A 23,069-nucleotide genomic window follows, 5' to 3' on the forward strand; every position below is an offset into this window, starting at 1 on the left:
GAAAGTACTAATATCAATTTTATCTAGGTCTTCACGTAAAAGAGTTTCATTTTATGCATTTTCATTTTTTCTCAGAATTTGTGGCAACTTTAATATACAAAAAATATTAGACTGAATTAATTCCCTTACTTACAGGATCTGTGCTCTTTATGTGTACCCAGGTGGATAGACATAAAGATGACAGGAACCAGGAGGCTGTTTGTGGGGCAGAGACTAAACACTACCCACTGAGAAATAGAGCAGGAAGACCCAAGTGACCCTGCATACAGGGACAAACAGCAAAGCCTGGTACCTTCCTTTGCTCTAACTCCAAGATTTAGCTAATTACAGGGATGGATTTACAGCCCACATTTTATTTCTCACGCAGAGATTTATTGAGCTGTAGCAAATTACAAGAGACCCTGGAAAGAGGTTGCTGGTGCCAGTCCTGTGAGACTGCTGAACTTCACTGACGTGCTGGCTGAGATGAGGGCTGTCTCCACCACAGATTTAACATGTCAGGTTACATGAAAATGCATTTACATGCACACACACACAAAAAACCCCAAGCCTGAGACGTGCTATTGGGGTATCAAGCTGCACATGTCGGCAAATAACAGTTTCAATCCCAAACCCTCACCCTTCCAAAACTCCCCCTGCTAATTATACAAAACTGCTAAATTATTGTGATAACAAGTTATCAGTGACAATAATACAAATATGCTCATTTCTGACACATACAAAAATGAAAATAATACATGGCTAAATAAGTCTGTTTAAAAGAAAAAGAATGCAAACTAGAGTACAGACATTAAATAAAAAAGAGATCTAAACTAATATGACATCAATTGTTTTAAGATTTTGCGAAGGAGTTACGACCATTCAACACGCTTGATAGTGAAACACTAAGGCAGGCTGAAAACCTTCACAACCTTCAATTTCCAGTAGCCAAATACTACTTCAACAGTGTTAGTTGTTGAGCATCTTCCTGATAATGTCACATTAAAACAGACTGCTAAAGGACCTGAAACTGCAGTCCTGGGATACCATGTCATTACTCACTCAACAGTACTGAGGAAGGGGTGATATTATTTGCCCTTCTACAAGTGAGAACTCTTCTGTTCTTCCATAGTCACAGAATCATCCAGGTTGGAAAGGACCTCTGAGATCACCAAGTCCAATCCTTAATCCACTACCACTGTGGTTACCAGACCATGGCACTGAGTGCCACATCATTCTCCTCTTAAAAACGCCCAGGGAGGGAGAATCCACCACCTCCCTGGGCAGCCTGTTCCAATGCCAGTTCCAATACATTATGTTTGGTTTAGAAAAGTAGTTGAATAGAGGGAATTTTGATGAGCGTTGTGTTGAGAAACAATCAGAATGCACAGGGAGAAGAAACAGGCCTTTTTCTCTTGCTATGAAAAGAATGAACTATCTTCCAGGTTGCCAAAGAAGGTGGAGTCATCTGTGCTTAATGCTGCAGCATTCCCTCTTCATAAAACACCTTAATATAACCCATCATAGCTGGGGGGGGAAAGCAATCATCTTAGAATCCATGAAATAGTGCATCAAAGAAACTACCAAATCTTTCCAAAAGTTGTTAATGTACTGAGCTGGAGTGAAATGAAAAAGGCTGAAAACATTACACTCAGGACAAAAACAGAGGGTAGGAAAGTACCCTTTAAATTACAGGTGCTTGTAAACCAAAGGGTTTGTGGAAGCAATATTTCACCAGCACAGCTGACTCACTCACTACAGCCAAGAAACAATTCTTTACAATCAGCTTTTCTTATGCAGGAGGCAGGGAGACTTGATTCTTTATAAAGCCACCCAGCTTTATTCCCAGAGCAAATAAGTCACTGCTACAGTCAGAAAGTATGATCTCACCACTCACTTCATTTGGTGTGTTTTGACAAATTACTGAAGAACTCAAATTTTTCAGTGCTGAATCTATTCAAGAATATTTATAGGCTTTCCTCTACCTGCTCATCCCCTCCTTTTTTGCTAAAAATGACAGATCTCCAAGGATGACTAACTGGGAAGGGGAACACAGGCATCCTCACAGTTTTTTACCACACAGTGGTAATTACAGCTGCTACAGACTGCCAGCCTCATGGGCTTGCATCTTCCTCCAGGGCTCCAGGCATCATCAAAGAGATGAAGGCAAAGCAAAGCACTGAAGGACAATTACCATTTTACCTCCAGTTGCAATATATTATCCAAGGGATCAATGACTGACTTGTGAAAGTAAGAGCTGAGTTGAGCTGAGATGCTGGCAGGTTGAATGGGAGGTAGTTAGACCCAGGTGTGGGAACTCTTCATTGAAACCTGAGGGAAGGTTCTGGGTCCTTGTTCTGAGTAAAAGGCTACAGCCTAAGAAGTTTTAAAATGCCAGGGCTGAAAACACAACTGTATAGCTGCTTCCACAAGGAAAATAGTTTGATCTCTTGCTTGTCTATGCCAAGAGACAATTTCTTGACCAATGCCTGAATTTCTAAATTAAAACATGTCTAAGTATGCTACCATAAATTCAGTCTTTTGCATATGCACACATTTCTTTTGTGTGTTAGGATCATGCAAAAACAGACAAATGAGCTTTTAATGACATGAGACACTTCAGCATGCTCGTCTAAACCATAAGGTGTCCACCTTCTACTGAACATTGTGTTGTAGCAAAGAACTGAACCAGTGTGGCTTCATATTTCTCATCTGATCTCTTTTTACAGAAATTTCCAAGTAAAAAAGTCTCAGTGGCAAAGATCCAACAGCCACCCACATTTTTGTGTGTTTGTGATAAATGTTCAAAAGAAGAATCAGATCTCTGTGACTGTCCCACTTGTGAAGAGCCTTGAAATTTGATTTTTCCCCATACCAGACGAAGAAAATAAAAGTCTACTGTCGATAACTGAGTGAAAGACAATAAAAGAACTAAGACTTACAATTTCCCTAGCAAATTTTAGTTATAAACATTACATGTTTAAACGTTCAATGAAACCAGAAGGCTTGATGATTGCTTAGAGACAACAGAGAAGTATGATGAATGTTGGTACCAATAGCTATATGGGAGCAGCAGTGCCTGCAAAAGCCTCCAGATGTTGTTATTCCTGCAGCAGCATCCACTGGCAGGAAAGCACAGGTAGTAAAGGCCTTCCAGAGAGCAGCCTTCCCTCCATTACATTACCTGCATCTGTCAGCTCTCTGCCTGGCATGAGATATTGACAGACAGCTGTAGACAAAGCATTTCAAAATCACAGAGGATCTCTTCCTTGGGTGTTACCTGTCTATGAATGCTTTCAGAGGGAAAAAAACCTGCAAAACTTAAATGCCCTGAAATGTTAAACTAGAAAAATACGAATTAAAATCCTTGCAATTAATTGTATACAGCCTGTAAGAAAGGCACAAAGGGAGCAGACCACCATGATGAAACCAGACTTTCAGTTTGTGTTATAGTACATTTTCAGAAGTGAAATTATGGGACATACCTTGCACATGGCTAGGCATTTGAACAGCTTTTACAAATAATGTTTTTAACATCCAGTATAGCTAGTATGCCTAATAAGCATAAGACCAAACAAAAATAATGAACAAAAACCAAAAAATTCCAGCAAACTTTTCAAATGTGAATTTAAATGGACAGTAATCTTGTAAAAAGGTAGGTAATTTCAGACTTTCCCATGAAGACTGAAACAGAAATAAAATCAAATGGGGATTCGAAGCACTGATGCATTGGTAAGCAAGGATATTTCTCAAGAATTTAAAATTATTTATTTTTTACAGACACAAATGCATTCCATCTGCGTGAGACCCTCAGCAAAGTAACTGAATGCCTAATAAATTATTACTCATTTAAAAGTAGCACTTTTCATTCACTTTCATTTCTTGAAGGCTGAATTGCTGACAAATGGATTTCTTAAAACAAAAGAGGAAAAAAATTCAAATTATTTATATTAGTACAACGATAGAATATGACAGTTCATTAATTCAAACAAATTTAATTCTTTAATGTAAGAGTATCAATATATCAGACAGATCTTACAAATGTAGCATGTCTACTTTTGATTCACTGTAAGCTTACTTAATTTTTCCTTGCAACAACCTCATCTTGCAAAGATTTATAGCTCTTTAATTTTTTCTCTGTAATACACACCCAGATCTCAGTGGAACTATTCATGTCATTAAATGCAGAGAATACACATACATCTTTTGCAGAAGTAGGGCCCAATTCTCAGACCAAGCTGCAAATTCAAGCAATAAGTCAATATTTAAGTAGGGAAAAAAAGGCTGGCAATTGCCTGTATCATTCATTCTCTTTTCAGAATTCATGCTCATAAGAAAAAGGAGGGGAAACTCCTCCCCTTTAGTAGAGTATCTAGGCAAAACACTCAAGGGAAGATGTATTCTGGGTAAAAATTGACAAGTTGCAAGTCGGTGGAAAGATTAAAAATGAATATGTAAAAGAATGTCTGACTATTTCAAGGTAATTGCTGTTTTCACCTCAACATCTGAAGATACAGACCCTGTTCTGCTACTAATTTTTTTCTTTTGTAGTTATAAGCACGTTTTAATTGAATGGAAGCGCAGAGAAACGTTAAAAGGCAAATGCTATGATAAAAGCAGAGAAATGAGGGGACCTAAATCTTTGAGGAGCAAAATCCTGAGCTAGGATTAAAGAGGAAGACAGCCTTTTGGTGTTCTTCTAGACCAAACTCCTTTCACTTGACTTCAGTGATTTAGAAGTTAGGCAACTACACTGGAATGCAGTTCTTGATTCAGACACCTAGGATTGGATGCCTAAAGCATCTTCAACAGGGGCAGAAGAAGTCATCTTGCCATAAGCAAGTGATGGTGCTCGTCATCTGAACAATGCTCTCTGCTCCTCTGGGTGTGGAATCTCCATTCCTACTCTAAAAGGGGCCCAGGCACCTCCTCCAGACACACAGGCATTTTCTCGGATCTATCTCAGTCAGTTTGGACCTGAACCACCTCCCTCGTTAGTGTTAGTATTTCAGGCTTCTTTTCTAAACCCAGGAAAAAAACAACAAAGCCCCTCTCAAAGCAAGTTCATCCTTTCCAAAGTGTGTATAGAATAAATAGGCTGAACTTTCTTTCAGGGGTGCCTGCCCTGCTCCCAGCACCACAAGACAAAGTTCACTGGTTGACTTGGGAAGAAGATGTACTAAAGGAGACTCGTCACAATTTAGAAATTTACAGTGATAAGATTTAAGCTTCACACCAGTAAACTTAATCCCACTAGTGGGACTGTCCGGATGTCCTTGGTAGGAGTTTGCTCTTTTGAGATGCTATTTCACTTAAACTGGAATTCAGTTAGATCCACTGGAGCCTGAATAAATGGCAAGATGAGCAGTGGCCCTCCAAGCCTGATTCATGCTGGTGCCCATCTGGAGCCTATTTTTTCTTAAACACAGCATTTTTTTCCAAGGTCCCATTTCTGAATGTGAAGAAATAGTAACTTTACTGTAAAGGGGATGAGCTTCCTTTCCGTTTTTTGGAATTTACCTTTCACCACCACAGCTGTTAATCCCTGTTACTATTTCACCTCTGCAAAATGCAGCTCATTACTCTTCAATGCAATTCAATTTTGCACATGCTTTCTTCCCTCTTTGTCACTGTACCCCTGGGCTCCCCACCATACTCTGGGCCTATGACTAAACTCTCTTTCCACAAGTCTGACTTCTTACCATTCCTCCTTCTTTTATGGGCTTCCATAGTAGCTGGCAAGCTCATTTTCCTCCTACTGACTCTTGCTGCCCTAAATCTTTTCTTTTCCCCAACTCCCTACGTGTGCTGTCCATATAAACACAGTTCCTGTATGGCCATTTTTCTGCTTCCTTCAAAATCTTCTTCCCTCTGCCCTACCTTTTCACTGCTTCTACAGTTTCACAGGTATGGGTTTTTTTGGTTTCTTTCAATGTCTCAAATCCCACAACAGTGCTTCATTATGTACTAAGAAACTAGGACTGAATACTGGCTGCAGTCTCTGAGCCACATAACTACTACACTCTGAGGATCAAGCATTTCAAGAATGGAAATGAAAAACTTATGGAAGCCAACAGCCAGGAATGGTTTTGCTGCTTAGACACAGAGGCATGCTGAAGATAGAAGATCTGTTTTCTTTGTCTACAAGTAACTTTGTCATCATACACATATATTCTGAAGGGCAGAATAAGGCCTGTTGCATATACAGCCCTTCACTAATGGTCCAACATGAATGGCATTTGGGAATTGCTAAGGCAGCGTCCATTGTGTGTTCAAATGATAAAAAATCTAGGCCTCACCCAACATGACCCCCCAGGCAAAGCATGATGCTTTTGAAATGTCACATCACTCTCTCAGCACCTGAGCATTATATTTTCAGTCCCTGGCCTCTTTCCTGGACCCTCTTTTTTGTTTCTTTTTGTCCCAGAGGCACAGATGGGGTCAGTCGCCACGGGCAGCCTCTTGGCAACACTACAAGTCTTTTTGCAAATTTACACTGGTGTGTATTGATCTACCATGGAAATGCTGCCACCTCCTAAAGAGAAGATGCCAAAAGGCATCCAAAAGAGAGCAGAGAAGGCACAGCAGCTCTGAGCTGCATTCTGAGTAGCTCAGGCAAAGCCGACACCGTCACTGGTATTTCGGTAGTGGATTAAATCTGGTATGCAGTATATTGTTATATAACTATACTGTTAAGAATCTTGACTAGAACTTGACCAAAACGCCAAAATTAAAGCTTGTACTCTTATGAGAAGTCCTGTAGGACTGCTACAGTATCACTGGTGGAAAAATTGATGGCCTCAGGAAGGGTGGGGAAAGCCCCCGGGGAGGCTGAGACCCCTTCACGTTCTGACTAGATTTTTGTGGAGGAGTTTCATCACATTTTGGAATGACTGAAGTCCTGTTTCCAATTATTGAAATTTGAGCAGATTGCAGTATGAGGAGATAGTTCTGCACTGTGAATCAAGCTGTGCCTAACATCACATCTCATCATATATTCTCATCCCCACATCTGTGCTTGAAAAGAGAGACTTCGTAATGAACTATGTACAAAAAAAGGGCACACACCAGCAAACTGAATGGTTGTGAACAGATCCTGCAGCTAAGCCTGTTCAGACCTTTATAGCATGCCACTTAAACCATGGAAAGACCCCGTCGGAAAGAAAAAAAGTTCAAAGCAAGCAGCATCTGCAGATCTGCTGCTGCCATCAGTGCCAGAGGTGTATTTCAACAGCCTGAAACCCTGCACTTCTGGCAAAGCTGTGGATTTGTGCTGTGATACTGTAAGGGAAAGCTGAAAATAAAAAAAATGTTTTGGATATTCCAAAGTTAAAAAGCAGTATTCAAGTTTTTCAAAGCCTTCACCATTTATTATGGTGAAATAATATTATTTATTATAATAAACTAACAGTTCCATAATTGATCACCCAGCAAAGCAGAATTAACTTGGAATACATTTAGCAAGGATGAAGTGGCGTCTATCCTCTGTACATAATTTCTGAGGTTATGTCAAAGGTAAAGTCCTGGTTCCACTGAACTCATAAAAATTTTATAACTGATCCCTATCATACCAGATTTCACCAGCAATTCTATTTGCCCATACAGGAACTGAATTCCTGACTATGAACTTACATTCCTCTATACTGCCTAAAGTGTGTTTCACATACACAAAAAAACCCTGAAGAGCAAGAATATACACTATATCCATTGTGCCTGCAAATGCAGGCCTCCACAACAATGTAAATTATAGCAGTGCAAGTCTCTGTTCTAGCAATATTGGCAGTTATATCCCATTTCAATCTTGAACAAACTAATAATAAAATACATACTTCTGGTACAGTCAGAGCACATCCCTGTGTCCTGAAACCTGCTTCCAAGCACAGAAATTGTATTTCTTTTGTTGTTATCGTTCTTATGATATCTGACAAATTCAATATCCCTACAACTGCCACAGACAAAAGGGAGAAAAGTCACAATAATGTAAACAGCAGACTGACAGTTTGAAATCTCACACAAAACACAAATTTATTTAAACAGAAAGGACAAACTGGGACTGTAGATTTCTGCATAGGCTTAATAGTTCAAGTATATATAACACTGAGAAAAGTTGCATCTATATGTAGGTATGTTATGGAATAACCTAGCAACAATTTTAATAAAACTTACACAAAGTAGAATAAAAATAATCTTTGCCACTTTTACCTGTTAAATTAATGCTGCTTCATTGGCAGGCAAAAAATTTGTTAATCCAAAGTGGTCAAATTATTGTGATTTTTGTGACTGCACTCTTTTCATGTAACCACTGCTGAATATCAGAATATGGATACTTAATGTAAGACTTAGTAGCTCCCACATGTGGCTCAAAATGCCTGCATCACTTAATTGCTTTTCTGATCCCCTACCTCTTAATTGAGGGTAATCACCATTTCATACAATTTTTATCAAGCAGTGTTTGCAAACGTAAGGTGCTTTGAACATGACAATGCTAAGTGATACTAGCACTGAAATTACAGATAAGATAAAGATCTTTCATGAGTCTTCATACATGCACTCTTCCTAATCTCAATTTAGATAAAAGCGGTCACTGTGCAGATGCATAAAAGGTTCTGTCTAACATTGTTATACATAAAAAAATTACAGACAGACACTTATTGGGTGTGTTTTCCTACATCCTTAAAAATTACTGTCAGTGCAATAGGTTTATCTGTTCCACAGGGATAAAAACCACTACTTTTCAACAGTTCTAAGAATTTGGAATAGTAAAAGGAGAGTAGTTTGAGTTCAGGACTCAAAGCCTTACACACTTCCGCAAGAGTTCTGACAGAGTGATCATTATATCAATATCCAAAATATCTAATTTGAACTGCAAATAATCCAAAGTAATAACAGTATTTCTTCTCTGCACATTTGCAGCAAAGCAGCAGTTCTGAATTTTTTAGCCTACATTCCCAGTCCTGGCAGCCGTGCAAACACAAGGTGGCAACAACCAGCTACATCCTGACTGCAATGCTGGCCCAGTGCTCCCCACACTCCCACCTCCCCTTTTTATAAACACCCAGCCTGTGTCCCAGGGGCAGAAAAAAGAGGGTTGTCAAGGGAAGAAAAGAGGAAAGAAGGCATCCTCCATGCACACTGGGGTGCAGGTAGGAGGCACCCCTGGAAGCTCAGAGCTCCCACAGTCTGAACATCAGATGCCCCATGATGCCTGCTAAACGTATCCATTTATACATGTATTTTCTGTAAAACTCTACATATTGATGAGGGCATGGGTTTGGATGCAACAAGGTTACAGAATAGAGCCCTAGGGGCAGCTCAGTTCTCATCTCATTATTGCTATCTGTATTGCAGCAGTGATATTGACAGGGATCAGATTGGATCCTCCGCACTGCACTGCATGCAGATACACAAGATGGCAGTTTTCCACCCAGGAAGGTTTTGTGCTCTAAATTTGAATGAGATCCTATTTATAAATAGCAACAGAACAATGTGGTTAAATAGTCTCCTTTGCCAACGTCATAATGATTCCAAAATGCATCAATGGAAGCAGAGAAAATTAACAGCTTTGCCTTAATCCTTTGTGTGTTATACTGGGGAACTTGTCAATAGGACTCCATTTCCCAGCACATCTATTCCTGTAACTTGCTGTAAGGAAAACAAAATAGAACGTCCCTGGAGACAAATTCTCGGAATCAGAAAGGGAGCAAGAACTAAGTTAAAAAGTGCAAAAATGAAGATACTGCTCCTGGTAACTACTGGGATTAACCGTGCTTCTTAAAAAACCAAACCAAAACCAACAAAAACAAGAATCACACAAAGTAAAAATCAACTTTCTTATTTTCTAGTGAAGTTCCCCTACAGTTTAATATTGATTCCCTTTCTTTACCAGGTGGATAGAGCGTGCTATGCAACTTGGTTTGAGTGTGTCTCAGTAGAAAGTGTTGCTCTTTATTATATTACTGAAGCTCATGGAGGTGTAGTTAAATGCCACGTAAATAACAAGCCATAGCACATTTTACAAGATGGCTGTTTAAAGGCTCATTAAGACATCCAGAAAACCTACAAAGATAGCATCTGTAAATGCAGAAGTTACTGAACATGCCTCTAGAAGTAGTACAAATAGGAACAGCAATGCAGGAAAAAAGCTAAAACGGGAATCGATCCAATGTATCGCTACACTACCCTAGTTTCACATAATTCCAACAATTTTCCTAGGAATCGGTTCAATCCAGTTTTGGTGGACAGAGTTTGGGTGGCTTTAGGCAAAAAACAGCAATGAATCAGAGTTTCTACCAATTCTTATTACAGTTTTCTCCCTTTCTAAAACCAGAAAGAAATACAAGATACAGCTGGGAAATAACTGCAAAATGATATTTTCACAGTGATCACTACTCTTTTAGAAAGAGGAATAAAACATGTTCCAAGGCCAAAAAAAAGTCGAATTACCAAAGTTGTGACATGTAGAAGAAATGTGAGGAGATAAAGCATTGCTTTGCAAACAACTATGTGCATATGCTGCAAGAGCCTGAGTGCCCAGATGCAGAGCTGGACACTGCTGCAGCTCCCCTGAGGAAAAAAAAGGTGCGTTACATTAAACAAAAAAAAATCCAATCCAATGTGCTGTACAGATTTGCTGTAAGGTGTTAGAGGCTCAGGATTGCAGGGAAGGCTAAAGCACAGAGAGAGGCTCAGTCTCTGGTCCAGCCAGGAGGTTGCTGAGCTCATTGCCAACAGCAACTTAGAATGCAACTTGCAGGGTAAGATTTTGTCTTCTTGTTCCCATGTTCTCTCTTTTTTTCCCCCCCCCTCTCTCTCTTTTCTTTTTTTTCTTTTTTCTTTTTTTTTTTTTTTTTTTAATGTAATTTTCTATGCTAAGAATATGTCTAGATAAGAGTGACAAACACTCTACTACAAGTAAAAATTCTCATTTCTAAAGCATCCTGATGAAAACAAGTTTTAACTGGAATGCAATAAAGGCAAATACTTTGACATATCCTTACCTAGCAGCAGCTGTGATAAAACTAAGTCCTTGCTAATATTTTGGCTTCCTCAGTGAAGCACAGAATTTGCTATAGTACAACCAGAAAGGACATTTGAAGGCAACACATCCACTAGTTTTAAAATCAAACTTATAAGCTCTCAATTTATTATAAAGCTATATTTTTAACAAGTGCTATTGTTTAATACGCATTTTCATTAATAAAATCTTTTTTATTCTAACATTTTTTAAAAACTCTATAGCTGGTGAAGACAATTGAGCCGTCTGATTTGTACCATCTTCCCTATTCCTTTGGAAATCTGAAATAAAAATCAGATGGGGTTAACTGGTAGACTTTGGCCACCATGAATTAGAAATTTCTGGTAAACTGGGACATGTTTTTCAGTTTCTTCCTCCCACAGATGCCAGCAAAAATCCCAGGGATCCTACAAACCAACCCTGGAACAAAAAATCTCTGCTGCATTATAACCAATACTTCGTTTGCCAGTATGAAGAGGGTGTGGAACAGCCTAAGAACTTCAGAATTTGTCATCAGTAAGAAAAAAGGAAAGAGGTAAAACCAGTCTAGCTGACCAAAGTACGTGTAAAACACAAAACAAATGCAGCCAATGCAGTTTATATTCCTTGTCAAAACTGGAAGTTCTGACAATAGAACAGTAAACACTGCCTTAACCATTTTAGGCTTATTAGGAACACCTGAAAAACAGCACACTGCAGAGGATAGCTGCTAAGAGTGAGCCAAAGACATTTGTGATGGTAGGTAATAAAAAACTGACACTGCCTCAGTACATGGGAAATGATGTACAATTCACTAATTCCATAGATTTATTCAGTCCTAGGGAAAATGAATGGGAAACTGAACATAAACAAAATAAAAGATACAGTGAAATTTAACTTCGTGTGGCCAGCACTCACAACCAGGGTCCCTGTAGGGCTGGCTGGTTAGGGGACTAATAATCTATATACAACTACCCCTTCCAAATTCACTAAAGAAAACCTCACTACAAAACTTAAAGTAAACTAAACATTTTTCTTCCTATTTTAGAGTCTTTTTACTCACTCTGGTTCCCCATCCCAAGCTTTTTCCTGTTAAAGACTCAGTATCACTTGTTAATACTTTCAGTGGCTTGACAGACTCCTTCATCTCTGGAAGCTTTGAATAAGGAATGCAATTGTAATTCTCACCATACAACTGAAAGTGCCCACAAACCACTTCAGTTTTTGCTACATTTTTTGCTTCATTTTTGCTACAAGTAGACAATATCCAGGCCAGAAAATCCCGGTTACTACTTCTGACCACAACTATTTCTGCTGCAGAACAAAGCTCCCACAGACTCTCATGATCTTAGCAGATTAGTGGAACCAAATGCTTTGCAATATGAGGATGTTACAAAGCTGCTGCAAAGCTAAGGCCACCTCATAAAACAACATTTCACTGATACATAACAGTTGTGTAGGCACAACTACTTGCATAGTGAACCCTGAAAAAAACCAAACTTTTTCAGACTACGTAAATCGTGTTTTCCTGTGAAACTGCACTATATAAGGAACAACACAGAGGTAAAATAAACCACAGTACAGGCACACCACAACGAGCAGAAAAGACAGAAAAGTCCACCTACCATGTGGCATTTCAGGTGAGGACTGTTTCCCCTTGAATCGCATCTTCCTTGAGGCTTTGCACATATTGAAACACATGTAAGCAATCCCAAAAATTGCCCAACACGACAAAAATGCTAGAAATTACCCCTCTTTTTCAATTTTGTTTGGCAAAAGAAGTAACAAGTCAGTCCTGTTCTCTTTAGTCCACTCTGCACCTGCTGTTTGCAGGACCTCTTCTTGTAACACGTTTATGGAGAATGCAGAGAACTCAACTACCAAGACTATAAGAGCAAGAATGTGAGGGCCTGAGTGGAGCAGAAATAGAAATTGTATCATTGTCACATACAGAGAACAAGAACATTCAAATACCAGGTTGGTGAAAAGGTCATAACCCATGTATGCCAAAGCAGGATGACAAAGGAGTTTTCAAATCCACCAGCAAGTAGAGTCATGGTCTTTGGAGAAGAGAGACTGTTATGGCTTCTATGGTAGAAGTATGGGAAGGATAGGAAGATACTGACTCCCTCAAAATCTGAGGCTTTTAGAGGCATTTTAAGTAAAGTTGTATGAGGTTTTGAGGGCGTTAGAAAGAGTGGATTGTTTATGGGAAAGGAATAGTTAACACTAAAGGCAGCCTGGACTGGAGGAATGTTGGGCAGATTGTGAGAGCACATGAAGATAAGAGCAGGGCATCAGTTGAAAAAAAAAATGCTGTGGGGAGCACACTGGGGAGTACAAGGCCAGGGAATGTACCTTTGTTGCAGGAGGGCTAAAAACAGCTGCTGCTAGGAGAGGATGGTAAGGGTGAAAAACCAAAGAGAGGAGTTTCAAGTATAAAACAAGGGGAGAAAAAAAAAGAAAACTGATTTAGCTCATGCTAAGGCAGCTGTTAGAGAAGCGTTGGAGAAAACTTAGGACAGGAGACAGGAAAGTGAGTATCACAGCTCTTACAATAAGCTAACTAAGCAGCTGAATCAGAAATGGCCAGGTAAAATGGGTAGAGCAGCTGCAGTACAAACCAGAACACATATAGCCAAGTGAGATCCTGAGAACTAGTACAGAGGCCTTTGAGGTAATCCTAGGTCACCTGGGACTATTTTATGTGGAAGCAAACCATCCCCAGTAATCAATGCTGATTAAAATCACCTGTGCACTACTAAATGTAGTGCAACCCATAGAAACACCAGTGGGGGGGAATGTGCCATGGTTGCAGCCAGTGTTGGGATGTGTTGAGAATTGGTGTCTGTAGAGTTTTGCTTGGGAAAACAAAAAAACAGTGGGTCCAGAGTCATACATTGCTAAAAGCAGTTATTATCATGGTTGTTAAACTGTTGCTGGGGGGAGGTGGAATTACATCTAGTTATGGTGAGCTAATATTCAAACTATAGTGCCCGGAGGACTCACTCATCTGTTGCAAAAGATTACGAGTCCTCTGAACTCTGCTAACCCTGTTGGATTTGGAAGAACAGGCTGGCAGGGCTGGGAAGACTCTCTGGGAAAAAGGAGAGCTGAAGGAGGCTAATAAAAAAGGAGAAAGAGAATAAATACCATAGTAAAGGAAACACAGAAGGTTATAATGTTTGCTAATGTAGGCCTTGAGGGGAAGAAAGCCAGGTCTCTGGAAAGAGAGGACAAGACAAACCCTTGCAGTACTAGGGTTTCCCTGCAGAATGGCATAGAGGGGGTTTTATTTTTGTTTTTCCAGGAATTCCGGGTGAGTCATGAAGATGGCATTTGTAATACAACAGTAACAGGGTTTGGAAATAAAAAAATGGAGCTCTTGGGAGAACACACAGCCAAGTGGAGTAAGAAACCACTTACCACCATTCAGAGGCTGGCAGAACTGAAAATGAAATGAAAAGGATGGAAATGAAAATGAAATTAAATGAAAAGATCCTAAGAGTCAAGTGTTGAAAGCCATGCAGGGAATCTCTGTCAACATAAAACCACTTTCAGCTCCACTAGCTGAGGGGCAATGAGACTTTAAGAATGGGCAGGTCCATTCGCTCAACTCTTTGGAACATAATAGATTAAGGTATGAGACTTATAGTGCCAACCCTATTGGAGTAGCTGGAGATGTAATGAATGACCCTTGCTTGCTGATGGAGTTTGGTGCTGCTAATGATGTGTTGAAACACCCTGGGTGGCACAGGACAGTGACAGCTCTGCAGGGAGAGGGGGTGGTGGTGTATCCAGCAAGACAGGAGAAAAAATGGCATTTCAGGCAATGCTCTCTGATTAGGAAATGGTCTCGTTCTGGATCTAGCTACCAGTTCTTCGGGTGAAGGGTAATGCAGAAAGAGAAAGCCCTGTAGTAATCTTGGGTAAGATTACTAACCCCTTAAGATTACCCTTGTACTAAACTTGTAGTAATCTTGGGACAGCAGTGAATCCCCAGAAACACCTGCAACACGGCAGGGGTGAGTGGCAAGAGTAGTTTGTACAAGTGTGCTCAAATTAAACTGGAGTGTGGAAGGATTAATAGAGTTACACTACAATCCAAAACAAATAGAAACCCATTGTCCGAAGGAGGCTGAGGAAAGGTTGTGACCCACTATCATTATCCCAGTGGATTATGAAGTACTAGTTCAATGACCCTGTTAATTTAATTTAAGAGTGCATAAAGACTGATGGAAGGAAGTGGCACTGAGATTTCATGCCAGTAAACACAACACCAAATGCTTTTAAAGTGCCAAAACACGTGGCCACAGAAGTACAAGGACCAAAGAAGTTTTTGGTCATAGACCTAGAAATGCTACCTTTTTTTGTTTGTTTAGTTGGGTTTTTGAGTTGTGGGTTGTTAGGGGGTTTTTTTGGTTGATTTGTTGGGGTTTTTTTTCTTTCTTTCTGTTGTTTTGTGGTTGGATCTGATGCTTTTCCTTCCCTAGAAAAGAGTGTTTTCAATACTTCAAGGGAAAAAATACTACGCATGAATTTCTCCAGGGTGTCAAAATGGTCCTGCCATCTACCAAGCACACATCTCCTGAATGTGCAGTGAATTAATCCATGAGTCAAAGAAGAATAAAATATCATAAATAATAAAGTAAATCTCTGTTGCTTTTGTTAAAAAGCTTTTTTTAATAAAAAAGAAAGCTAGCACATCATTCATACACAAAAAATTACGTGTTAGGCTAGTAAAGAAAAAGGATACCTTTTAGCACTGTCAATAACTCCTATGACTGCTCAAGGAGTTTAGTATAGTATATGATTTAAACAAGAAATAAAAATGTTAACAGCATTTGAAATCTACCAACAGCTGAAATAACCCTCAAAATTACTCTTCTGTGTTAAAGAGCAGGAACAGACTAAGCTTTTATATAGTGAATTGTTTAAAACTCCTTTTCCAAAGTACATACATTGTGCAAAAAAATCCATTTTCTGGATTTTTTTTTCACTATAACAGACATCAGCCTTAGATCACTTTTTTATCACTAGACACTGATACCAGCAGATGTATTGTGCAGCAATGGGCTATTGAATATATCAATTTGGCTTTTTGTAAAGTAACTGGCACTGCAGTTATCTGAATGGCCGCTTGACAGGAACTGCTTGCAACCTCGTTTCTGCTTCCCTAGAACAAATTCCTCTGGATTTACAACCCAAACTTCATCTCAGTTGGAAAATTAGACAGGAATATTTTAAGAATTGTAATGTTAGTGTAACTGTACAGCATAAAAAGCAGTAATAGCACCTGTGTTTTAGCATTTGATGTTGCTAAGAGTTTTAAAAATAGCACAGGACAAAAACCTGCTTAAACAAAACAAGCTTGTAGTAATGCTGGAGTGAAGGTTAGACTTCAGTTGACGTGCTTCTCCAGTATTTTCATTAAAGCTGGCAACCTTTCTCAAAGGTTCTGTAAATTGCTGGGTTACAGAAGGGGCAATGGCAAAAAGCTGAGCCTGCCTGTGTAAAGATGATCCTGTGCTGAACAAACTGCAACCAATAAGCTGCAAACTGCAGTTTCTCTTTCAGGTTGATCCTGGCCTAGCATTTACAGTTTATTTTTTTGATGCCTTTGACACCTGCTTCTTGACAGGAGTGCTGGTAGTGCCAGGAATACCTGGCTACAGTGAGATGGCATCACAGCATCCCTCTGGATGTGCCAGGGAAGATGTTTGTCACCTGTGGGCTGGGAAAAAGGGAAGGAGAGATGGAAGCATTCGTGCTTTGGCTTAGAGAGTTTGTAGCAGACCAACGCAAGGCTGTGAGCAGTGCATTTCTCCTCATTACAGTAGCTCCATGTGGGCAGTGGGAAGCTTTCCAAAGGTACCCATGGACTTGCCTCACTGCTCCCTGCCTGAGGGAGTCAGTGAAACAGGAGGGTGACTGACAAGTGCCTCAAAAGCTACAGTTTCACTTTTTAAAAATCCACATACATATTTATCTTAACCTTTAATGAGAAATCTTTCTGCCACTTTCCTTTCTCAGTTAAGCTGATGGAAAGGAGGGTCTCTGCTGAGAAGTGAATAAAGCTGGGCATGGCTGGGAGAGAGGGAAGCCAGTCTCAGCACTTCCCAGCATCAGTAAGTAAGCAGGTAAGAGGGCTTTCAAATATAAGTATTCTCATCCATAATGATGGCCTCTTTGGAAGGCCAGAAAAGCCTCAGCAGCAGCTGAGGTCATAAATCAAAACATCTCAAAGCAAAGCAAGAGTTCTTTACCATTCATCAAACACCTTACAGTGCCATGCTTTGTGAAAGCAGAAAATAGTTTTCAGTTACAAAATCGTTTTCCTTCTATAGTTTTCTCTAACAGAAACAAAGGAGAATTCATAAGATGCACCCATCTTTGTCCACGTTATACAAAAGAAAAAAAGTCTTGCAGGGCAAAGCCCGGTGTTTATTTCAACAGCCTATCTGGGATCAGGTACAGTTTTTTCACCCCCTTTTAAAAAATGGAAGTCCTGATGCAATTTTAATAGCAGTGGCATAATCACTACAGTTTAATGCTGTCTTGCTAATGAATGAAAAGATTTGCCAGCACAAGCTGCATCATCATTTCTAGGGGCTCCTTCACTGGCTATAAGACTTGAAATCCATATGCATTAAATTCTAGTCTCTACGGCAGCACTTCCAACAGCATAGTTTGTACTAGAAAAGAAAGTGGTATCTTTTTTCCAAAGACATTAAACTCAAATGACTCTGGAAGGTTACAGCAAAAGCCTAAATAATTCATCTGATATATTTTCTTGATGATTTACTATACAGTAATTTCCAAGTTGTTTCATTCCATAAAAAATAGCTCTTTAATCTACTGAAAAAGGAAGAATAGTTAAGTGCGTTGCATGTCCTCTAAGACTTATGTTAAGAAGACCTTCATGAATAACATAAATTTAAAAAATATATTTGACTTTCTTTAATTTCCTCTGTTAATTACTACGAACTTTATTCTTCAACTATGTTTTATTTCCTTCCTTCGTGCCAAATTTGTGTTGCTGATTAATTGATACAGCTTTTCTTTTGGTGGACATGGGCTTAGATGGGTGTAGACTTCACCACAGGACCAGTATCTTACCTGAGCTGGTGAAGGATCCAGAAAACAATTTTTAAGGGGAGCAGGTAAGGGAATTGTGATTGTTTAGTTTGGAGAAGAAGAGGCTGAGGGAGAACTTATTGCTCCCTACAACTATGTGATAGGAGGTTGTAGGGAGGTGGTGGTTGGTCTCTTCTCCCAGCAGCTGATGATAGGACAAGAGGAAATGGACTCAATTCTGCCCTGGGGGAGGTTTAGATTGGATATTAGGAAAAAATTATTTACTGAAACAGTGGTCAGGAATTGGAACAGGCTGCCCAGGGAGGTGGTGAAGTCACCGTCCTTGGAGATGTTCAAAAAACATGTGGACAGAGCACTTCAGGTTTAGTTGGCTGGTGGTGTTTCATTGCTGTTGGAATTGATGGTCTTATAGGTCTTTTCTAACCTTAATGATTCTATGATTCCAGCTTTGGTCCTGTTCAACAGGCTCCACTATAGCTGTTGTGGATCCTGACACTTAGCTATTTAAACTGTCACAGGATTATTTAATTACATGGCCTCTGGGGCTGCTGTCCAGGCTGCTAAACTTCTAAATTATCTCGATTCTTACAGGCACTGCGATGTAAAAGCAGCTTAGCTTTGAATATCTTCATTCACAAAGCAGAAAACATTAGATGAACTCCAGAAATTTACACATCCTCTGTGATCTTGAGTCTTTGCCCTCTGTGTATACAGAGTGCAGGTTTTTGTGCCAGGCAATGACAATACACCAGCATACACCAGCAGCTGGACATACACCAGCAGCTGGAGTATGAAGTCCAAGTGTAATGCTACAGCAAAGTCCCTTATTTAAGCCTTAAATTTCATATACTGCATCACTTGAGCTTTACCCTTACAGTCTATAAAGTAATAACAGTCATTTCAGTGAAATTGCAGCCTTGCAAAGCTCTGCTACATACACAGCCTTCTCCACTGTAATACAAGATTTACAAGGCAATATGTAGGAACTGAAGCATTTTAAAACCCAGTGTGGACATTTAAAGTAGCAAAGCACTTTGCAATATTTAATGGCAATGGATGGATGACAAAAATGAGTCATGATAATACTGTTTTTCTGTAGAGGTGTGAACAAAACAGATATTAAGCCTCCTTTTTCTTGATGCTCAGATACTTGTTTTCCCAGTGTCTCACTTAACCCAAGTCAGATGTTCATTACCAATTCCCTTTGCTCCTGTCACTTTCTGCACAGGAGGGCACACACTGCTCCCTCCCTCACTCCCAGCCTGCTCACCACTAAGCAGGTTGAGTTTCTCAGGGGCTTGCAGGGTCCCACATGCACACAGGCTCAGTCCATGGTGGTGCCCCAAACCATGTGGCACACTTCTGTGTCCTGCCCTGTTCTTGCAGCCTGAATATTTCATAGGGGAGAAGAAAAGCAGCATCCTGGCCTGACCAGGAGCCAAGGCCCAAATGCCTACTGGTATCTCAAGCAGGCTTACCAGCACCCCCCTTCTCTTGCAGATGCTTTATGTGATCTAAGAAGGTCTGCTTTCCCTTCTTCTGTAATATGCTCTGCATATTAATACCCACGAGTTACATTTACATTAGCAACAAAAGGAAACAATTTAAGAATTAAGAAATGGATGACCCAAATTGTCGGACTCTCCTCGAGGACAGTGGTTTTGTTCCTTTAAGGATCATTATTTTGTCTTGGGAAGCCAAATCCCTGAAATCTGTATTATGTATTCCTCACGTCTGATGTGAAGCAACAGTAACTTGGTATGAAGGACATCTTGAAATATTCTGCCTTTGTGAATATGAATGTAGGAATCTGCAGAAACTGTGAATGAACATTTACAACAAACTGTGAGCCTCCTACTGATGCATTCAAACACAAAACAGGAGGCGAGAGAGAGAAGGAAAGGAGATGAATTTGTTTTCCTAGCAAACAGCTGTCTTCTTTAACAGAAGAAACTAAAAAGAAAACAGTGTGCGAAGAGGCCAAAAGCTGCATTAATTACAGTATTTTTAGATGCTACAAGCATAATTTTGATAAACACTCTAAACTGTGAAAAAAATGTACTGTCAATGCAATTAAGTCTTTTTTCTTGGTGCAGCATCATCAATGCATGTGCCTGCTGAGAATACATTGTGGGCTATGCAGTGCAGTTACCCTTTGATTAATGATTCAAGGCAATCAGTAGGGACCATACAAACTCCTGGGGGATGCCACAGTAAGCAGCACAATGTCATCATTTAATTTCTTCTCTTGACCTACATTATAAAGAATGAAGACACAGTCACTATTAAGGGCCAAATTCCAGACATGGTTATAGAAAAGCAACTCCCACAGAGTTAAAAATAATAGGCAGACAGCTTAGAAACAGCATTTGGCATGGAGAAATTATTTGGATATTGGGAGTGATGTTGTTTACTTACTCGGACCAACTGAAGGACGTGGGAAGGTGTCAGACTAATTCTTATGTTGGCTTTCATGGCTGGGCTGCCATGAGATGCCCATACCAGAAAAAAAAAATCTGTCTGGCCAGAAAAAAAGCTAGATCTTGTTTCTCAGCTGGTTTATATTTCTATTTAGCTAAGCATAGCAGTAGAGCTGGTACTTTATCAGGATAGACTTAAAAGTCAGCCTGAAATGATCATTTTTGCTGGAGGCACCCAAACTGGTGACATCAGCCCATCAGTTGGACTGCTTTTTTTCCCTGACATGAAGTCCTCCATTTCATGCCACTGGGCAGTGATCACATTATTTCATGACATATTCAGAGCTGAGTGAGGTAACACAGAATATTTGATTTGGTAGCCTTCAGTACTTAAAAACCACTGAGAAGTTCAAAATGTTGTAGCACCTCCTTCAGCTAACACTCTCTACTCTTTGGTAGCAAATCTGTTCTCTGCTTCCTGAACCAGCTCACTGTACAGTATTTTTTCTTGCCCAAGGTCTCAGATATTATCTTCAAGTACATCATTGTTTCAACCAACATTAACTGAAAGGCCAACATTAGCAAAGCTGCCAACAGCACTGTTTCTCTGACACGCTAAAATTTTCTCTGCACCGGAGACATCATTTTCTCCAAGGCTAAGTGTTTGGATGTATTTCCTGAATATCCAAAGGGCATCTGTGTGCAAAAGTTATTTTCAGTTTTGATTTAATTTACAAACTCAGAACATCTCCACTGTTCTCATTTTTCCCATAGGGAACAGATGCAAGAATAGATATGATGGATGCTAGGCACATTACTTTCTGCACTTCAGGAAGCTCCTCAGACACTGCAGCATGAAAATCTACATTATATGAAATGGAACAAAAGAATATATATGCTTAGATACATAAGACTGAAAAATTCTGTCTGTAGTGGGAGTTGTCAGTTTAAGCACTTTCACTGGGAACACAGGTATCAGAGGGAGGGTCATATTTTTGCTAAGTTGCTAAGTAGTATAAAAATTTCAAATTTTTTTTTTTTTTTTTTTTTTTTGGAAAGGTAATTGTTAAAATCCCTGTGATGTAGCTTATGAAATGTTGCCCACAGGGTCATATACACTTAAAACTTACTTTGAATCTGTGAACTGTCATCCATTAAACAGTTCCTCTGAGTATGGTCATAAAAAAATACCCAGGACAAAACAACATACTCTGTGCTTAGGAAGCCCACAAGGAGCTGCTTCTAGCTTTGCATAAAATAATTCAGGGAGTAATACTGAAACTCCATCAGATGCCTACTAATTTTAAAATTGACCAACACTTGTAAAGGCATTCATTATTTGAGGCATTCACTAAGAACTTGCATTTTCATCTTTCAATGCATAAGAAAGTTTATTTTAAATCTGGTAAGTCACAGCAGCTGCTGAAACCATTTTCTGTGTATTCGTTGGCAGTTCACCACCTGCCAAGGTCACAGCTTTCCTTGCCTTCAAACCAGAGATAGTTTAGTGACTACACCTTTACAACTGAAATTGCACACAAAGCTTGCTGCCTCATAGAAATAGTCTCAAATTCATCACTTAATTATTAAATTTTGTATGTTAAACAAACCCAGTTATTTCTATTGCTGAGTCAATATAACTAGCATGTACCTCTTAAATTAATAAAATCTCTCTTCAGAGCCACTTAAGAGGTATTACATTCTTTTATATGCATCAGACATAGAAAAAGAACTCTCTTTTTTTTTTTCCCTCATCCCTGTGTATCCATCTCTCTATATGTAAAGCAGGAATCCATTCCACCTGAAAAGAGTAAAATTTTTACTTCTCACTATCTAGGCTTTGAAATCTTTCAGGCGCCTGGAACTGTGGTTCCATTCATAAGGAAAATTGGCCCAAGACTGAGAAAGTTGAGGAGTAAGGTTATGTTACTGGAAGTCTCTATTCCAAGGATTTCAAGTCTCCATTAACTGTTTAATATAAAAAAAGATCCTTGGACCAAGCACAAGAACCAATGTATTCTATTTCTGCCACCCTCCCCTTATAAGCCCTGCCAGCTAAGGAGCTGGAAATTCCTCAACATTTAAAAGATTTAATTGGATCAATTTCAGCAGGAGGAAGGAGGGTGAACCAATCAGTGTACATTACAGGTTTATTTTTCCCTGAAGACCCATTTCAGGCACTTCAGTCCTTCATCAGCAAGGATTCAAATGTGTATTTTGTAATTGGAAAAACAACTTAGAAGCAGCCACTCTAACTTTAAGAGCAAACTGTCTAGTGTATTCCAAAGAAGGCAGGATGAACTCTTCTTCAGAAAAAAACCTCACTCCTCTGATTAAAAAAAAAAAATAATAATAATAAAAAAAAAAATCTGGGTGAATCCCTGGAGCAAGAATACCTTTCTATGAACTCTGTTGCTGTTCCCTTCCTGTCTCATGTCCACACTCATCCTCTTAACAGTCACTGGACCAGAAAAGCCAAATTTGATAAGAATCAAACCCGACAAACTACCTACCTGATTAACTGCCTCCATCTCCTTAGGGACCAAAACTCAAGGCCAAAATAGAAGAAGATAAGACAT

General features: G+C 39.5%; 1 protein-coding gene across 2 annotated transcripts in view; it reads right to left on the reverse strand.

Annotated features, from left to right (window-relative positions):
- The window catches only part of FGF14 (fibroblast growth factor 14), a 413,408-nt gene that overhangs the window by 225,120 nt on the left and 165,219 nt on the right, over positions 1-23,069 (reverse strand). The window contains exon 1 of one of the 2 annotated variants that reach the window (XM_071742608.1): positions 12,598-12,852. The exons of the other annotated variant lie outside the window; for it this stretch is intronic. Coding sequence (XP_071598709.1) covers positions 12,598-12,673 — 76 coding nt within the window. The 5' untranslated portion in view covers positions 12,674-12,852. Of the gene's footprint in view, positions 1-12,597; positions 12,853-23,069 lie in introns of those variants that run through there. 2 annotated transcript variants of the gene reach the window in all.

Source organism: Heliangelus exortis, chromosome 1 (assembly GCF_036169615.1).
Source record: "Heliangelus exortis chromosome 1, bHelExo1.hap1, whole genome shotgun sequence".
Classification (NCBI taxonomy): Eukaryota; Metazoa; Chordata; class Aves; order Apodiformes; family Trochilidae; genus Heliangelus; species Heliangelus exortis.